At 37.8% G+C, this 17,500-nt stretch overlaps 2 protein-coding genes and 1 long non-coding RNA gene across 5 annotated transcripts in view; all 3 read right to left on the bottom strand.

Annotated features, from left to right (window-relative positions):
• Positions 1-4,026: 4,026 nt before the first annotated feature.
• On the bottom strand, positions 4,027-6,612 carry LOC128360007 (uncharacterized). The gene is made up of 6 exons (XM_053320321.1): positions 6,270-6,612; positions 6,005-6,055; positions 5,424-5,588; positions 5,109-5,279; positions 4,934-4,966; positions 4,027-4,076 (listed from the first exon to the last, which is right to left on the bottom strand). Exons 1-6 carry the CDS (start codon positions 6,610-6,612, stop codon positions 4,027-4,029), a joined length of 813 nt encoding a protein of 270 aa, XP_053176296.1.
• A 2,490-nt stretch (positions 6,613-9,102) lies between these two features.
• LOC128360980 (tissue factor pathway inhibitor-like) overlaps positions 9,103-17,500 on the bottom strand; it is an 8,455-nt gene continuing 57 nt past the window's right edge. Inside the window, exons 1-9 of one of the 3 annotated variants that reach the window (XM_053321551.1) lie at positions 16,283-17,500; positions 16,003-16,053; positions 15,441-15,605; positions 15,186-15,356; positions 15,011-15,043; positions 14,890-14,922; positions 9,758-9,790; positions 9,603-9,626; positions 9,103-9,424 (exon numbers count right to left, since the gene is read on the bottom strand). The exon at positions 16,283-17,500 is cut by the window's right edge and continues 57 nt beyond it. In XM_053321551.1, coding sequence (XP_053177526.1) covers positions 9,354-9,424; positions 9,603-9,626; positions 9,758-9,790; positions 14,890-14,922; positions 15,011-15,043; positions 15,186-15,356; positions 15,441-15,605; positions 16,003-16,053; positions 16,283-16,613 — 912 coding nt within the window. In that variant the 5' untranslated portion in view covers positions 16,614-17,500 and the 3' untranslated portion in view covers positions 9,103-9,353. Of the gene's footprint in view, positions 9,425-9,602; positions 9,627-9,757; positions 9,791-10,559; positions 10,578-14,589; positions 14,796-14,889; positions 15,044-15,185; positions 15,357-15,440; positions 15,606-16,002; positions 16,054-16,282 lie in introns of those variants that run through there. The other 2 variants (XR_008321529.1, XR_008321530.1) reach the window with 2 other exon arrangements.
• On the bottom strand, positions 14,114-14,592 carry LOC128361032 (uncharacterized). The gene is made up of 2 exons (XR_008321539.1): positions 14,560-14,592; positions 14,114-14,340 (listed from the first exon to the last, which is right to left on the bottom strand). It is a non-coding gene; the product is annotated as an uncharacterized LOC128361032 (long non-coding RNA).

The raw sequence follows: 17,500 nt of genomic DNA, 5'->3' as shown, positions 1-17,500 counted from the left end.
GTAGCGTAAAATTAAAAGCGCTTTCAGTGCTCAAAAGACGAGACAACTGCTCTATAAGTACAGTCAACATGGACCCCAAAGAGCGTAACCATGACGACCCAAATCTCTGGAGGCCCTGGGGGAGATTCAGACCCAACAGTGTGTATTTCAGTGTGAGCTAAAACAAATCAGATGGGAGAAAGCTTGAAGGCCCGATCCCAAACCAGCTCCTATCTACTTCCCCTTCGTTTGCGTGTTCATGTGGAGTTTCGTCGTATTAAGGGTCGCCCGAATCAAATTAGCACAGAGTGTAAGTGGAATGTGAAACCCTTAAATCACGAGGTTAGGGTTAGGGTCCTAAAGGTAGAGTGTTGTCTACTTCATCTTTTTATTGTGCTTCTATTGTGTTATCTATTTATTGTTGTACAGCACTTTGGAAACCTTGTATTTGTTAAAATCGTGTTAAATAAATAAAGTGGACTGGATAAAGGGAAGTGTAATCTTTCTACTTTGTCAGGTATTTTAGATCAAACACACCTTTCTTTTCCTCACATTAACATCACATCTCAAACTAAATCTCAGAATGTGTGGCGGGAAAAGATAAAACTAAAAAAAACTAAGCAGAATATCACTTTGTCCCCTGAGGTCTACTGACTCGTAATAAACTCACACATACCTTGTATCTCATTCTGGTGGTTTCTAGATGTTCAAGTGTTCACAGTGGTTTCCAGGTGTGAATGTGATAAGAGCATTCCTGGAAAAGAGAATATTGCCCTCAGTCAATTTCCCCTGAATAAATAAAGGTTAAATAAATAATGATAATAATTTGGCAATCCTTTTACACCCTTTCCCTTCATTAGAAGCTGTGAGTGTTACTGGATATGGAGTAACTCTTGGTACTGTCAGGGCCCGGTAGTTTTGTAATGTATTTTGGTTTAGTTAGTTTTTTGTCTTGTCTACTTCCTGTTTTATTTTGGTATGTCTTGTCTAACTTCCTCCCCTCCTGTTTGCCTCCCTTCCCCTAATGTGTTATACCTGTGCCTCGTTATCCAGTGTATATGTGGTGTGCTCTTTTCCTTCTGTGCCAGATCGTCTTGTCAGTTCCCTGTCAGCGTTATCTCAGTTTAGATTCTTAGTGTTATTGACCAGTTTTTGCCTAGTGATTCTGGACTTCCTGGTTTCTTGACTTTTGGACAGAATTAAACGACTTGAGAACTCTTCATCCCTGTGTCCTGTCTCTGCATTTGAGTCTACTTGGTCTGTGCCTGATAGGTAGAAGGTACGGACTGGGTTTGGGGTTGGGTCTATCTAAGGGCGTATTCACACCAGGAAAGTCCTTTGGTCCGCTTGTTTAGTCCGGACCAAAATACAATGTTTCTTTTTTGGTTTGGTGTGGTTCCTGTTCACATTGCGCTTTTGGCAAGTGGACCAGAATTTGTCAACAAACCCACATGTGTGCAAAGATCGTTCAATCATTGGACAAAAAGCTCCAGGTTCCAGGGTCCGTTTGGAAGCGAACCGAGACCACCTCTCCGACTGGGTCTCGGTCCGACTGTTTGGTCCGCTCCAGAGTTCGATGGTTTGTGTTCACACCAGCCCAAAAGGTCCACACCAGCGATTTTTTTGGTTTGGTCCGAACCAAACAAGGCAGGTGTGAATACGCCCTAAGTCATTGGTTTACATCTATAGAGGTGGACTATGAGCTTTTAGACCAGCAGGATATTTATTTTAACTATTGGAATTTCGGAATAATGAGCCTTCAGACCAGCCGGCACCTCCTAGACCAATTTCCACCACTATCTTTGCCCATTGGGAGTTGTAGTCGACTCATACCAAACACTTCTCCTGTCCACAGACTTGTAGTTTTAATGTTTTATCAAATAATCTGATATTTTCTAACACAGCTGTTCATTGTTTGCCCTGCTGATTCAACCTGAAGAGTTTCATGTTGATTGAAATTGTAGAAAGGCTCAAACTGCAGGGTAATTATCATATGTGATGCTCTGTGGCCCTCTGGTGGCCAGAAGGTGAATTGCATGATGTTTGAAATGATACTGAATATTGTTTAAATTTACAGATTTTTTTTTTTATTGCCCAAACAACCAAAGTATCAAACCAAGTGTTGACCAAGGATTTACAGTAATGAAACTGGCACCTTTCAATAAAAAATTACAATGATCAAATATCCACAAGCAAAGCTTTAAATGGAGAATAACTAATATATTCTATAAGCATCATATTAGTCTGAAAATAAAACCAAACCACGTGAAAAATATCAAAATAAAACAAGGAAGCATCAAATGTGGATTCATCCGCCGCTGATAATAGTCCCCAACACCATGGCCACAGTGTAACAGTACAAACAGCTGCAGGAAACCAATCACATAAGATAGAGGACATGATGTGAGCCTCTCTTCACACACCAGCAGTGGACCATGACGTGAAGGAGTACATCAATGGGAGTCCACCTCTGCCTGAGACCAGGTATGAGTCTCACATTATGAGATAAGTTAGAAGTTAACATGATATTGATGATATTGATTTCTTTTTCTGCAATATGTTTCTGTACCATCGCTTTCACCACGTGAGTAAAAAGATATCACCGCTGTACACGTGGCTCATCGTCACTCCCAGGTTGCTGCCTCTACAATTGGTGATAACGAACTGATGATGTCGATGTGCTGCACATGGAGAGAAAAGAAAGAAAAATACAGGATTATTTGTATAAATGTGCAGAACAGCATCTACATTTATAACATTTCAATGATCACAGAGCAGCATTGAAAACAGCAGAGACACACACAGTCTTTCATATGTTGTGATTTCTGTTAGGGTTATTTTGAGTGTCTGAATGCTGAGTGTGTAAGAAGACCATCAAATATTCCACCATGGAGCAAAAACAGTAGTGTCCATCTCTCTGCAAACAATCCCACATTACAATGCTCCACATTTTAAAGATGTGACTCTACAGCTGACACAAAATGACAACCGTTAGTTGTAATTCTTCCATTTTAATCACTAATTAGTAGAGCTGGGCGATATGGACCAAATCAAGAATCAAGTTGACTCTTGATGCTTTCACAAAATATTTACACTATGAAATGTTTGGTAAATAATCATCAGTATTGTGGATATAATGACACAGTGGGTAAAAAGTAAATAACAGAACAGCTAGAACAGTCTGGTAAGTTCAGAACATTACATATTTTACTGTAATGCAGCTCTGATGACATATCGCGATATCCTAAATCTAAGACGATATCTAGTCTCATATCACGATATCGATATAATATCAATACATTGCCCAGTCCTACTAGTTAGTTAGTTTAGGTATAAACTAAGGCTGGAGAAGGTGACGGCTTTTGTTAATGATGGCACCAGTACAGGTCTGGTATGTACCGAATATTTGGAAAGCACTAAATACAGCGACCTTTCAACTTTACCTGTTAGCGGATTTACGCTTGTTACGTTTGTAGATGCAGATGGCGACAAGGACCACAAGGACCACAACGACCCCAGGGACCACAACGTGCAGAAGGTACCATAAAACTGAAAGAGAGGAAGGAAGATAAAGATCAGGAGGTTTGATCTATTATAGACAATGTACAGTCAGTGTTCTTTCTATTTAAGAGGGAATGAAGATTATAAATAACTTTAACCCCAAAATAATGATTTAAACATTGTAAATTGTATAAGAGAGATAAACATAAATGTTTAGTGTAAAGATAATAAAGATAATACCTCCTTTGTCTTTGTTGTCAGGAGGTGGAGTGCCTGCTTAAAAATGAACATTTATTAATGTTTTACATTTAATGCAAGAAACAAATCAAGAAAATATTGAATAAATATAATAAGCTGTCATCTCTGTTATGTTCATTATAATGTTCATTTTCTGTTAAGTTAATTAAATAATTATAAAATAAAGACAAAAGGAACAGTTTTATTACCTGGATGGACAGGTTTCTTCGGTCTAGCAGCTGGTTAAAAAATAAATAAATACATTTTTTTAGTACTGACTGATTGATGAAATACAAGCAAAGATGATGTTCAGTAAATATAATTACCTGGTTTTCTTGTTGTAACAGAAACTGTAGTGTCTGTTAAAGAGTTCAAAATGTTGGTTTTAATAGTAGAAATTATTAATTAAATAAATAAGTCTTCTCTGTTCTGCTTATTATAATTTTAGAGTTAATGAAATGATTATAAAATAAAGACAAAAGGAACAGTTTTATTACCTGGAAGGACAACAGGTTTCTTCGTTCTAGGAGCTGGTTTTAAAAGAAGAATATATATATATATATATATATATATATATATATATATATTTATATTATTTATAGTATATTGACCGATGAATGAAATACAAGTAAAGATGATGTTCAGTAAATATAATTACCTGGTTTTCTGGTTGTAACAGCAACTGTAGTGTCTGTTAAAGAGTTCAAAATGTTGGTTTTAATAGTAGAAATGATGAAATAGAGACAATGCAAGGAAACATTTAATTACCTGTAGTCAGTGCAGGTCGGCTCGTTGTAGCAGCTGGTTTAAGATGAATGATAGTAGTTATCAAACAAAGAAGCAAACACTTGGACATATACACATTCATACAAATATTAGACATGTACATACATAAATATATACACAGCGATACTAAATAAAGGTTAGAGTCACAGAGTCACTTTAGTAAAATCTACCAGACCATTAAGTGATGAATATGAAGGATTAGTGATTTTAAAATTGTATAAAGTAAAAGATGAACATGTTAGTGAAGCATTAAGAAAGTGAAGATCATACCTACAACAAATCAGGATAATGTTCAACAAATTTAATTACCTGTCGTCTCTGTGGTAACAGCAACTGTAGTGTCTGTTAAAGAGTTAATGATGTTAATTATGATATTAGAGTTGATGAGATAGTTATAAAATAAAGACAATGCAGGAAACACTTTAATTACCTGTAGTCACAGCAGGTGGAGGCGTCGTAGGAGCTGGTTTTAAAAATGAATAATATTCATTATTATTATTAGTTGATGAAATACAAGTGAAGATAAAGTTCAGCAACATTGATGTATATTACGGTGTATGTAATTATTACTACAAGGTACCAAGGATCATTGAAGACAGTGTTACCTTTAATGTCACCACAGAGCTTCTCACACTCCTCCTCAGAGTGGAAGATGTTCCCGTTGGAGCCGTGGCCTCTGAAGTTAAACCTCTCACAGCTATAACTCAGCTCGTTAAAGAAGAACATGGACATGTTTGAGCTGCCTGCTCCGTACTGCACGGGCCGATAACAACGAACTGATGCAGGAGAAGGAAATAAACTCATTACTGTTGTTAAGGTCCAGCTGTTGTGAAGTCAAACTCAAGATGAAGTCATTGAACTGTTTGATGTTCAGATCTCTCTGACTGTGCTGCATGTGGATTTATTAAAAGGTTTCTTACACTTTTCATTGCAGAGGGCTTCACAGCCCTCCTGGGTTTCAAACGAGTTTCTGCTGGACCCACAGCCGCTGGGGAAGCTCTCACACCTGTAACTGGTTCTGTTGTAGAAGAATCTGTGAGTCCCCGACTGGCAGCTGCTGCAACTCATCAACTCTGAACAATGAACTGTTGGGAGAAGAAGACACAAATTGGACACTACTCTCTTTCTATGTACACCACAAATACAAACATCGATACACCTGCTGTGACCCATTACTGTTGGTTGGAAGGTGCTCAGCAGGTGTATGGAGAGGAAAAATGATTTGTGCACAAAAACAGTTCATGACATAAAATGTAATATCAATGGTGATCATTTTGTTTAAAATGTAAAGTATAACCATGTGTCCACAGTCTCCACCACAGTCTCTGCTGCTTGAATTTATTGTCGTATAGTTTTGATCCATGGATCCACTTTGAAATTGTTTGTGATATCTTAGACATCTCTTCAACATTTCAATATATTGGTTGGAATGAGATGCAATGCACAATTCTTAATTTGTACTTTCAGGCACAAATAAGAAAGAAAGCAGCGTTGTACTTACGCGTCTCATCAGCTCGTCCATATGCATCTGTCATGTAATAGTACCTTTGGTCTGTAGGAAAGAGATGTATAATAGCAGGTAAGTTTCACCTCTGTCAGAAATACTGAAGGACGATGTTATCAAGAATTCACATCCTGAGTTTTAAACTATATTCAAACATTTCATAGAAGTCTGTCTGACAGTATTTGAGATAACTAACTAATAATAAAATACTAAAGTCACTTATTAAAGTCAGAAAACAGCAGAAAACATGAATCCATCCTACCGTTGTCAATGGTGGTCTTTGGGTAGACCCTGATCTGTGTGCTGGGATCTCGGGTGTACGAGTGTCTGCCCTGGTTCAGACAGTTGACCAGCAGGCACTGCTTCCTGTCTCTGAGAGGAGACAGCATGGTGATGACTATCACTGCCATGTGGCAGTCAGGATCTGTGTAGCAATCCCTCCAACACTTCCCCTCATCCTCTCCCTCCACCGGCTGCTGGGTCAGGTTGTAGGTCCCAGATAGGAGGCACTGTGCTGGTTCAGGGACCTGGGCCCAACCGTGGTAGACCAGGACACACATGGACAGCAGACAGAGCCAGAATCCAAACAGACCTTGTTGATTCATGTTCTTTCCAAAAGTCTTCAGCTCAGAGTGAAATGTGAACACTTGTGAATGGTTGAGAGTAATGAATTGTACCAGTTGGTACAGGTTGGATATAAACTTACCGGCCCTGCCCACACACCTCCATCAGCTCTCATTCCTGTTTAATCACTTCAACCGTCAAATTCGGAAAAGGAAGAGGTGACTAATTACATTCCTGTTTTGTTTTGGCAGCATTCCCATCAAGGCCAACCAGTTTCTGTTTCAATACTCTGTAAATCAAAGAAGTTTCCAAAACTACGTCCACCATGGTTTTACATTTAAAAACACACCTTTAGGTTCCAGACCTCTAAATCCCCTCTTATTTTTAGTGGTTTCAGTAAACTGTAACCAGTTGCAGTGGCATCAGGCTGAGCAATGAAACCCAGACATCCCTCTCATCAGTGATGCTCATCAGTTCCTCCTGGGCATCCCGAGGAGTGCCGATGCCATCGGAGATCATTTCCAGGACTATTTATTTGAGCAGTTGTGATTTTTCGTACGCCACTTTTTATATAAAACAAAGTAGAATCTGTTAGTGAATTATAGAGGGTCTTTATAGATCCAGGACAGCTGTTTCCAGTCTGTATGCTAAGTTAACCAGTTGCTAGCAGTAGCTTCTTTCTCACTTCACTTCAGGCTTTCTGCATACATTACCACTCAGACTTCACACACAGCAACGTGTGCTAGAAACGTCTGACTTTCACTTCTCAAGAAGTCGATTATTTCATGAGAAGTGAAACAGGAAATGTAACCCAGCATGTAACCTTCCTTTGAAACTGTGCCAGATGAACAGCTCACCTACCTACTCAAATGGGACTGTACCTGTCGTATCCACACCTGTAGTCTGTGTTTTTCCCCTCCCTCCCTTGTGTGTCATCCTCTCTCCCAGGGGCGGGACCCAGCGACAGGGACCGGGACAGGGACCGGCTGCACGACGCACACCTGGAGCTCATCACCTGGAGCTCATCACCTCATCAGCACTCAGTTTAAATACTCCGGCTCTCCTGTCACTCTCCGCCAGGTCGTTACAGTTCTCCATGCGGTAACTCACGGCAGGTCGACCTCTGGCTTGTTTGGTTTTCAGTGTGTTTTTCCTCGTGCTTACTTTGTTTCCTCGTGTCTCAGGAATCCTCCGGCTCCTGCTCAGCTCGCTGCCTCCTTGGACCCTCCCAAAAGGGACAAGAGATAAAGAAATTATATATACTGTATATACAAAGAATGAAAAATAAAAAATAAATACATATAAATGTTGTCATAATCATATTAAATAAACATGAATTTCTTCTCCACATTTAATTCTACATGTATTTATATATTTTGTTTTTATTTCTTTACTGTGTAACAAAAATCTATTCAAACAAAAGTCAAATAAAAGTGAAATGGCAGATTTAACAATAAATGCACATATATTTGCAAAAACAACTCAATGTAATTAGTTTTAACTTCTGAAGTGAAGAAATTATTTGAATAAAAGTACACATGAAAGTGATGCAAAAGACATTTTTTTCACATTTAATACTAGATGTGTTTATTTCCACATCTCTGCTGAAATGCACCCTGGGAGTTGTAGTTGACTCATACCCAGCACTTTTCCTGTCCACAGACTTCAAGTTTTAATGCTTTATCAAATAATCTGATATTTTCTAACATAGCTGTTCATTGTTTGTTCTGCTGATTCAACCTGAAGAGTTTCATGTTGATTTAAATTGTAGAAAGGCTCAAACTTCAGAGGACGGTGAGTAATTATCATATGTGATGATCTGTGGCCCTCTGGTGGCCAGAAGGTGAATTGCATGATGTTTGAAATGATACAGAATGCTGTTTTAATTTACAGAATATTTTTTATTTCCATCTGAGAGGTTCAAAATGTTTCATGAATACAATAAATCACATAAACATTTTCAGTATAAGGATTTACAGTCATGAAACTGGCACCTTTCAATGACAATTCAATAAATTACAAAGATCAAATATCCACAAACAAAGCTTTAAATGGAGAATAACTCAACAGCTAAATAAAGTTCTATAATCATCATCATATATATATATATATATATATATATATATATATATATATATATATATATATATATATATATATATATATATATATATATATATATATATATATATATATATATATATATATATATATATATATATATATATATATATATATAATAAAACCAAACCCTGTGAAAAATATCAGAATAAAACAATGAACTCACTGCAGGAACTCTACTTAAAATACAAAATGACATGATATCAAATAACGATCAACACATAATAATAAGTAGAAACTGACTCAAGTATTGATGTTGTGATTGATAAACAGAAAAACAGAAATAAAAATACAGGAATATTCATGTAAATGTGCAGAACAGCTTCTGAGATTTGAATAAAAGAGAAAACATTTACAGTATTTTATTTATTGTGGTTTATGTTTGTCTCAGTGAGCACATTCAGCTACGGTAGCCCTGAATAGAAAACGTGTCAGTCACCAGTGACCTGCTCAACTAGACAGTTCACACAGTTATCAGGTGAGTTTTAGGACAATTTAATGTTGTAATTCTTCCACGTTAATCACTAGTTAGTTAGGTTAGGTATAAACTTATGCTGGAGAAGGTGAGGGCTTTTTTATTAATGATGACATGGCTGCAGGTATATCAGATTTTTTTGAAAGCACTAAATACAGAAACATTTCAGTTTTACCCGCAGTAGGATTAACATTCGCAGCCAGTGCAGATGGCGACAACAACCACAAGGACCACAAAGCCCGGAATAATGAACCAATCTGAAAGAGAGGAAGGAAGACAAAGATCAGGAGGTGTGATCTATGAAAGACAATATTCAGTCAGTGTTCTTTCTATTTGAGAGGGAATGGAAATTATAAATATCATTTAATACCTAACATTGACTCAGGAATAGTGAATAAACATGTATTTTCAGTGTAAAGATGGTAAATATAATACCTGAGTTGTCAGGAGGTTGAGTAACTGTTTGAAAATAAACATTTATTAATGTTTTACAATTAATGCAAGAAATAAGTCTTCTCTGTTATGCAAATTATAATTTTAGAGTTAATGAAATAATTATAAAATAAAGACAAAAGGAACAGTTTTATTACCTGGAAGGACAACTGGTTTCTTCGTTCTAGGAGCTGGTTTTAAAAGAAGAATATATATATATATATATATATATATATATATATATATATATATATATATATATATATATATATATATATATATATATATATATATATATATATATATACATATATATATATACACATATATATATATTTATTATTTATAGTATTGACCGATGAATGAAATACAAGTAAAGATGATGTTCGGTAAATATAATTACCTGGTTTTCTTGTTGTAACAGCAACTGTAGTGTCTGTTAAAGAGTTCAAAATGTTGGTTTTAATAGTAGAAATGATGAAATAGAGACAATGCAAGGAAACATTTAATTACCTGTAGTCAGTGCAGGTCGGCTCGTTGTAGCAGCTGGTTTAAAATTAATGATAGTAGTTATCAAACAAAGAAGCAAACACATACACACATTCATACAAATATTAGACATGTAAATATATAAATATATACACACAGCGATACTAAATAAAGGTTAGAGTCACAGAGTCACTTCAGTAAAATCTACCAGACCATTAAGTGATGAATATGAAGGATTAGTGATTTAAAATTGTATAAAGTAAAAGATGAACATGTTAGTGAAGCATTAAGAAAGTGAAGATCATACCTACAACAAATCAGGATAATGTTCAACAAATGTAATTACCTGTCGTCTCTGTGGTAACAGCAACTGTAGTGTCTGTTCAAGAGTTAATGATGTTAATTATAATTTCAGAGTTGATAAAATAAAGACAATGCACGAAACACTTTAATTACCTGTAGTCACAGCAGGTGGAGGCGTCGTAGGAGCTGGTTTTAAAAATGAATGATATTCATTATTATTGTTAGTTGATGAAATACAAGTGAAGATAAAGTTCAGCAACATTGATGTATATTACGGTGTATGTAATTATTACTACAAGGTACCAAGGATCATTGAAGACAGCGTTACCTTTAATGTCACCACAGAGCTTCTCACACTCCTCCTCAGAGTGGAAGATGTTCCCGTTGGAGCCGTGGCCTCTGAAGTTAAACCTCTCACAGCTATAACTCAGCTTGTTAAAGAAGAACATGGACATGTTTGAGCTGCCTGCTCCGTACTGCACGGGCCGATAACAACGAACTGATGCAGGAGAAGGAAATAAACTCATTACTGTTGTTAAGGTCCAGCTGTTGTGAAGTTAAAGTCAAGATGAAGTCATTGAACTGTTTGATGTTCAGATCTCTCTGACTGTGCTGCATGTGGATTTATTAAAAGGTTTCTTACACTTTTCATTGCAGAGGGCTTCACAGCCCTCCTGGGTTTCAAACGAGTTTCTGCTGGACCCACAGCCGCTGGGGAAGCTCTCACACCTGTAACTGGTTCTGTTGTAGAAGAATCTGTGAGTCCCCGACTGGCAGCTGCTGCAACTCATCAACTCTGAACAATGAACTGTTGGGAGAAGAAGACACAAATTAATTTATCCTGTCCAATTAACTAAGGACACTTTTGTATTCTGGCTTATATTCATTTGCAAATATTTCTCATTAATACAGTTATAGTTGAGATATAACCAAATGCCATATCCAACCACCCATAATTAATGTTGCTACCTGTTATTCCTTCTGTTATCTCACAGCACATTTACAGCACTAACAGTGGTGGATTTACCATCAACCTTTACTGAACTTTTAGAAACAGAGTACTTGATTTTCAGACTTGTTCTGTTCAACTGTGTTCACAGTTCTTAATTTGTATTGATAGCACACATTAGTTTTTGGTACTTCAGGAAAAGCAGAAAAAGCAACAAGTACCAGCTGGTTTACAATATTTATATATAAGAAAGCAGCGTTGTACTTACGCGTCTCATCAGCTCGTTCATATGCGTCTGTCATGTAATAGTACCTTTGGTCTGTGGAAAGGAGATAATTGATAGCAGGTAAGTTTCACCTCTGTCAGAAATACTGAAGGACGATGTCAAGAATCCACATCCTGAGTTTTAAACTGTATTCAAACATTTCATAGAAGTCTGTCTGACAGTATTTGAGATAACTAACTAATAATAAAAGACTAAAGTCACTTATTAAAGTCAGAAAACAGCAGAAAACATGAATCCATCCTACCGTTGTCAATGGTGGTCTTTGGGTAGACCCTGATCTGTGTGCTGGGATCTCGGGTGTAAGAGTGTCTGCTCTGGTTCAGACAGTTGACCAGCAGGCACTGCTTCCTGTCTCTGAGAGGTATCACTACCACTGCCATGTGGCAGTCAGGATCTGTGTAGCAATCCCTCCAACACTTCCCCTCATCCTCTCCGTCCACCGGCTGCTGGGTCAGGTTGTAGGTCCCAGATAGGAGGCACTGTGCTGGTTCAGGGACCTGGGCCCGACCGTGGTAGACCAGGACACACATGGACAGCAGATAGAACCAGAATCCAAACAGACCTTGTTGATTCATGTTGTTGGAGCCTATTGTGTATAGGTATATGGATCCTATATTCTCGGTTAACTATTGTTCTTTCCAAGTCTTCAGCTCAGAGTAAAATGTGAACACTTGCGAATGGTTGAGAGTAATGAATTGTACCGGTTGGTACAGGTTGGATATAAACTTACTGGCCCTGCCCACACACCTCCATCAGCTCTCATTCCTGTTTAATCACTTCATCTGCAAATGTCATCAGACATTCCTGTCATATTCTGAAAAGGAAGAGATGTTTTTTAAGACTATAAATAAATTCCTGTTTTGTTTTGGCAGCATTCCCATCAAGGCCAACCAGTTTCTGTTTCAATACTCTGTAAATCAAAGAAGTTTCCAAAACTACGTCCACCATGGTTTTACATTTAAAAACACACCTTTTGGTTCCAGACCTCTAAATCCCCTCTTATTTTTAGTGGTTTCAGTAAACTGTAACCAGTTGCAGTGGCATCAGGCTGAGCAATGAGACCCAGACATCCCTCTCATCAGTGATGCTCATCAGTTCCTCCTGGGCATCCCGAGGAGTGCCGAGGCCATCGGAGATCATTTCCAGGACTATTTATTTGAGCAGTTGTGATTTTTCGTACGCCACGTTTTATATAAAACAAAGTAGAATCTGTTAGTGAATTATAGAGGGTCTTTAGACAGATCCAGGACGGCTGTTTCCAGTCTGTATGCTAAGTTAACCAGTTGCTAGCAGTAGCTTCTTGCTCACTTCAGGCTTTCTGCATACATTACCACTCAGACTTCACACACCAACGTGTGCTAGAAACGTTTGACTTTCACTTCTCAAGAAGTCGATTATTTCATGAGAAGTGAAACAGGAAATGTAACCCAGCATGTAACCTTCCTTTGAAACTGTGCCAGATGAACAGCTCACCTACCTACTCAAATGGGACTGTACCTGTCGTATCCACACCTGTAGTCTGTGTTTTTCCCTTCCCTCCCTCCCTCCCTCCCTTGTGTGTCATCCTCTCTCCCAGGGGCGGGACCCAGCGACAGGGACCGGCTGCACGACGCACACCTGGAGCTCAACACCTGGAGCCCATCACCTTATCAGCACTCAGTTTAAATACTCCGGCTCTCCTGTCACTCTCCGCCAGGTCGTTACAGTTCTCCATGGTAACTCACGGCAGGTCGACCTCTGGCTTGTTTGGTTTTCAGTGTGTTTTTCCTCGTGCTTACTTTGTTTCCTCGTGTCTCAGGAATCCTCCGGCTCCTGCTCAGCTCGCTGCCTCCTTGGTCCCGCCCAAAAGGGACAAGAGAGAAAGAAATGATATATACTGTATATACAAAGAATGAAAAATTAAAAATAAATACATATAAATGTTGTCATAATCATATTAAATAAACATTAATTTGTTCTCCACATTTAATTCTACACGTATTTATGTAGCCTATTGTGTTTTTTTCTTTACTGTGTAACAAAAATCTATTCAAATAAAAGTGAAATGGCAGATTTTGAACAATAAATGCACATATATTTGCAAAACAACTCAATGTAATTAGTTTTAACTTCTGAAGTGAAGAAATTCATTGAATAAAAGCACACATGAAAGTGATGTAAAAGACATTTTTTTCACATTTAATACTAGATGTGTTTATTTCCACATTTCTGCTGAAATGCACCCTGGGAGTTGTAGTTGACTCATATCCAGCACTTTTCCTGTCCACAGACTTCAAGTTTTAATGCTTTATCAAATAATCTGATATTTTCTAACATAGCTGTTCATTGTTTGTTCTGCTGATTCAACCTGAAGAGTTTCATGTTGATTTAAGTTGTAGAAAGGCTCAAACTTCAGAGGACGGTGAGTATTTATTATATGTAATGATCTGTGGCCCTCTGGTGGCCAGAAGGTGAATTGCATGATGTTTGAAATTATACAGAATGCTGTTTTAATTTACAGAATATTTTTTATTGCCATCTGAGAGGTTCAAAATGTTTCATTAATACAATAAATCACATCAACATCTTCAGTATAAGGATTTACAGTCATGAAACTGGCACCTTTCAATGACAATTCAATAAATTACAAAGATCTTTTTTAGCGAATTTACGCTTCTTATGTTTGTAGATGCAGATGGCAACAAGGCCCCCAACGCCCAGAAGGATCCATAAAGCTGAAAGAGAGGAAGCAAGATAAAGATCAGGAGGTTGATCTATTAAAGACAATGTACAGTCAGTGTTCTTTCTATTTAAGAGGGAATGAAGATTATAAATAACTTTAACCCCAAAATAATTTGTAAATTGTATAAGAGAGATAAACCAATAAATGCTAATAAACTAATAAAAGTTTAGTGTAAAGATAGTAAAGATAATAAAGATAATAAAGATAATACCTCCTTTGTCTTTGTTGTCAGGAGGTGGAGTGCCTGCTTAAAAATGAACATTTATTAATGTTTTACATTTAATGCAAGATACAAATCAAGAAAATATTGAATAAATATAATAAACTGTCATCTCTGTTATGTTCATTATAATGTTCATTTTCTGTTAAGTTAATTAGATAATTATGAAATAAAGACAAAGGGAACAGTTACTGTACCTGGATGGACAGGTTTCTTCGTTGTAGGAGCTGGTTTAAAAAAAAAGAAAATGAATTATATTATTTATAGTATTGACCGATGAATGAAATACAAGTAAAGATGATGTTCAGTAAATATAATTACCTGGTTTTCTTGTTGTAACAGTGACTGTAGTGTCTGTTAAAGAGTTCAAAATGTTAATTATGATATTAGAGTTGATGAGATAGTTATAAAATAAAGACAATGCAGGAAACACTTTAATTACCTGTAGTCACAGCAGGTGGAGGCGTCGTAGGAGCTGGTTTTAATAATGAATAATATTCATTATTATTGTTGGTTGATAAAATACAAGTGAAGATAAAGTCCAGCAACATTGATGTATATTACGGTGTATGTAATTATTACTACAAGATACCAAGGATCATTGAAGACAGCGATACCTTTAATGTCACCACAGAGCTTCTCACACTCCTCCTCAGAGTGAAAGATGTTCCCGTTGGAGCCGTGGCCTCTGAAGTTAAACCTCTCACAGCTATAACTCAGCTTGTTAAAGAAGAACATGGGCATGTTTGAGCTGCCTGCTCCGTACTGCACGGGCCGATAACAACGAACTGATGCAGGAGAAGGAAATAAACTCATTACTGTTGTTAAGGTCCAGCTGGTGCTGCATGTGGATTTATTAAAAGGTTTCTTACACTTTTCATTGCAGAGGGCTTCACAGCCCTCCTGGGTTTCAAACGAGTTTCTGCTGGACCCACAGCCGCTGGGGAAGCTCTCACACCTGTAACTGGTTCTGTTGTAGAAGAATCTGTGAGTCCCCGACTGGCAGCTGCTGCAACTCATCAACTCTGAACAATGAACTGTTGGGAGAAGAAGACACAAATTAATTTATCCTGTCCAATTAACTAAGGACACTTTTGCTTTCTGGCTTATATTCATTATTTCTCATTAATAAAGTCAGTTGTAGTTGAGATATAACCAAACGCCTTATCCAACCACCCATAATTAATGTTGCTACCTGTTATTCCTTCTGTTATCTCACAGCACATTTACAGCACTAACAGTGGTGGATTTACCATCAACTTTTACTGAACTTTTAGAAACAGAGTACTTGATTTTCAGACTTGTTCTGTTCAACTGTGTGCACAGTTCTTAATTTGTATTGATAGCCCACATTAGTTTTTGGTACTTTAGGAAAAGCAACAAGTACCAGCTGGTTTACAATGTTTATATATAAGAAAGCAGCGTTGTACTTACGCGTCTCATCAGCTCGTTCATATGCGTCTGTCATGTAATAGTACCTTTGGTCTGTGGAAAGGAGATAATTGATAGCAGGTAAGTTTCACCTCTGTCAGAAATACTGAAGGACGATGTCAAGAATTCACATCCTGAGTTTTAAACTATATTGAAACATTTTATAGAAGTCTGTCTGACAGTATTTGAGACAGCTAACTAATAATAAGAGACTAAAGTCTCACTCTGACAGATGATTTGGATATTCAGTCAGAAAACAGCAGAAAACATGAATCCATCCTACCGTTGTCAATGGTGGTCTTTGGGTAGACCCTGATCTGTGTGCTGGGATCTCGGGTGTACGAGTGTCTGCCCTGGTTCAGACAGTTGACCAGCAGGCACTGCTTCCTGTCTCTTAGAGGTAAGACTATCACTGCCATGTGGCAGTCAGGCTCTGCGTAGCAATCCCTCCAACACTTCCCCTCATCCTCTCCCTCCACCGGCTGCTGGGTCAGGTTGTAGGTCCCAGATAGGAGGCACTGTGCTGGTTCAGGGACCTGGGCCCGACCGTGGTAGACCAGGACACACATGGACAGCAGATAGAGCCAGAATCCAAACAGACCTTGTTGATTCATGTTCTTTCCAAAAGTCTTCAGTTCAGAGTGAAATGCGAACACTTGTGAATGGTTGAGAGTAATGAATTGTACCGGTTGGTACAGGTTGGATATAAACTTACTGGCCCTGCCCACACACCTCTATCAGCTCTCATTCCTGTTTAATCACTCCAATCACAAATGTCATCAGGAAGAGTGGAAGAGGAAGAGATGTCTTTTAGGACTATAAATAAATTCCTGTTTTGTTTTGGCAGCATTCCCATCAAGGCCAACCAGTTTCTATTTGAATACCAAAACTACTTCCACCATGGCTTTACATTTAAAAACACACCTTCCCTTTTTGCCTAAATAATCCTGGTTCCAGTAAACTGTACACAGGAAAATTTGGCTTTTTACGGGAGGTCATTCATTTTATTGATTTTCGATTTTCTTCCCAAGGAATGCTGTTGTGATTTCTCATGTTCGCACCCCAGTTTTTATATAAAACAAGGTAAAATGTGTGAAGACGACTGTTTTCAGTCTGTAGGCTCATTTAAGGCTCATTTATGCTCAACGTACGTACGAAAATGTTTCCATCCTTCCATGCCTCCTTTACGTTGGCATGGATGTTAACCAATACATCCACCAGGGGGCAGCACAGAGTCGTTTATAACGTTTATAACTACAACACACTGAAAAACAAACATGGCGACTGTGGAGGAGATATAGATAATGTTCCTCTTGCATAAAAGACAAAAACGATATGCTTAAAGTTTCTAACCATCTCACAAAACCTTTCCTCAAAAAGTTCCTCCATTGTTATTTCTTCTTCGAGTCTCACTAGAGCTACGTATCGAGTAGTGACGGCAACACTGCCCCCCGGTGGTTTCCGGTGGTACTGCTCCGTTTGGTCCGTATCTGTAAGCTTT

The sequence above is a fragment of the Scomber japonicus genome, chromosome 6 (genome assembly GCF_027409825.1).
Source record: "Scomber japonicus isolate fScoJap1 chromosome 6, fScoJap1.pri, whole genome shotgun sequence".
NCBI classification, from domain to species: domain Eukaryota; kingdom Metazoa; phylum Chordata; class Actinopteri; order Scombriformes; family Scombridae; genus Scomber; species Scomber japonicus.
This window is presented reverse-complemented; position numbering and strand designations above follow the sequence as displayed.

What these genes read in the sequence shown, in the direction of transcription:
- LOC128360007 (XM_053320321.1), bottom strand. Translation starts at nt 6,612, where the DNA reads ATGAATCAACAAGGTCTGTTTGGATTCTGGCTCTGTCTGCTGTCCATG. An exon ending in TGGACGAGCTGATGAGACGC is followed by an intron (nt 5,589 to 6,004) that starts GTAAGTACAACG and finishes TTCTCCCAACAG; the next exon opens with TTCATTGTTCAGAGTTGATG. An exon ending in GCTCTGTGGTGACATTAAAG is followed by an intron (nt 4,967 to 5,108) that starts GTAACACTGTCT and finishes TTTTAAAACCAG; the next exon opens with CTCCTACGACGCCTCCACCT.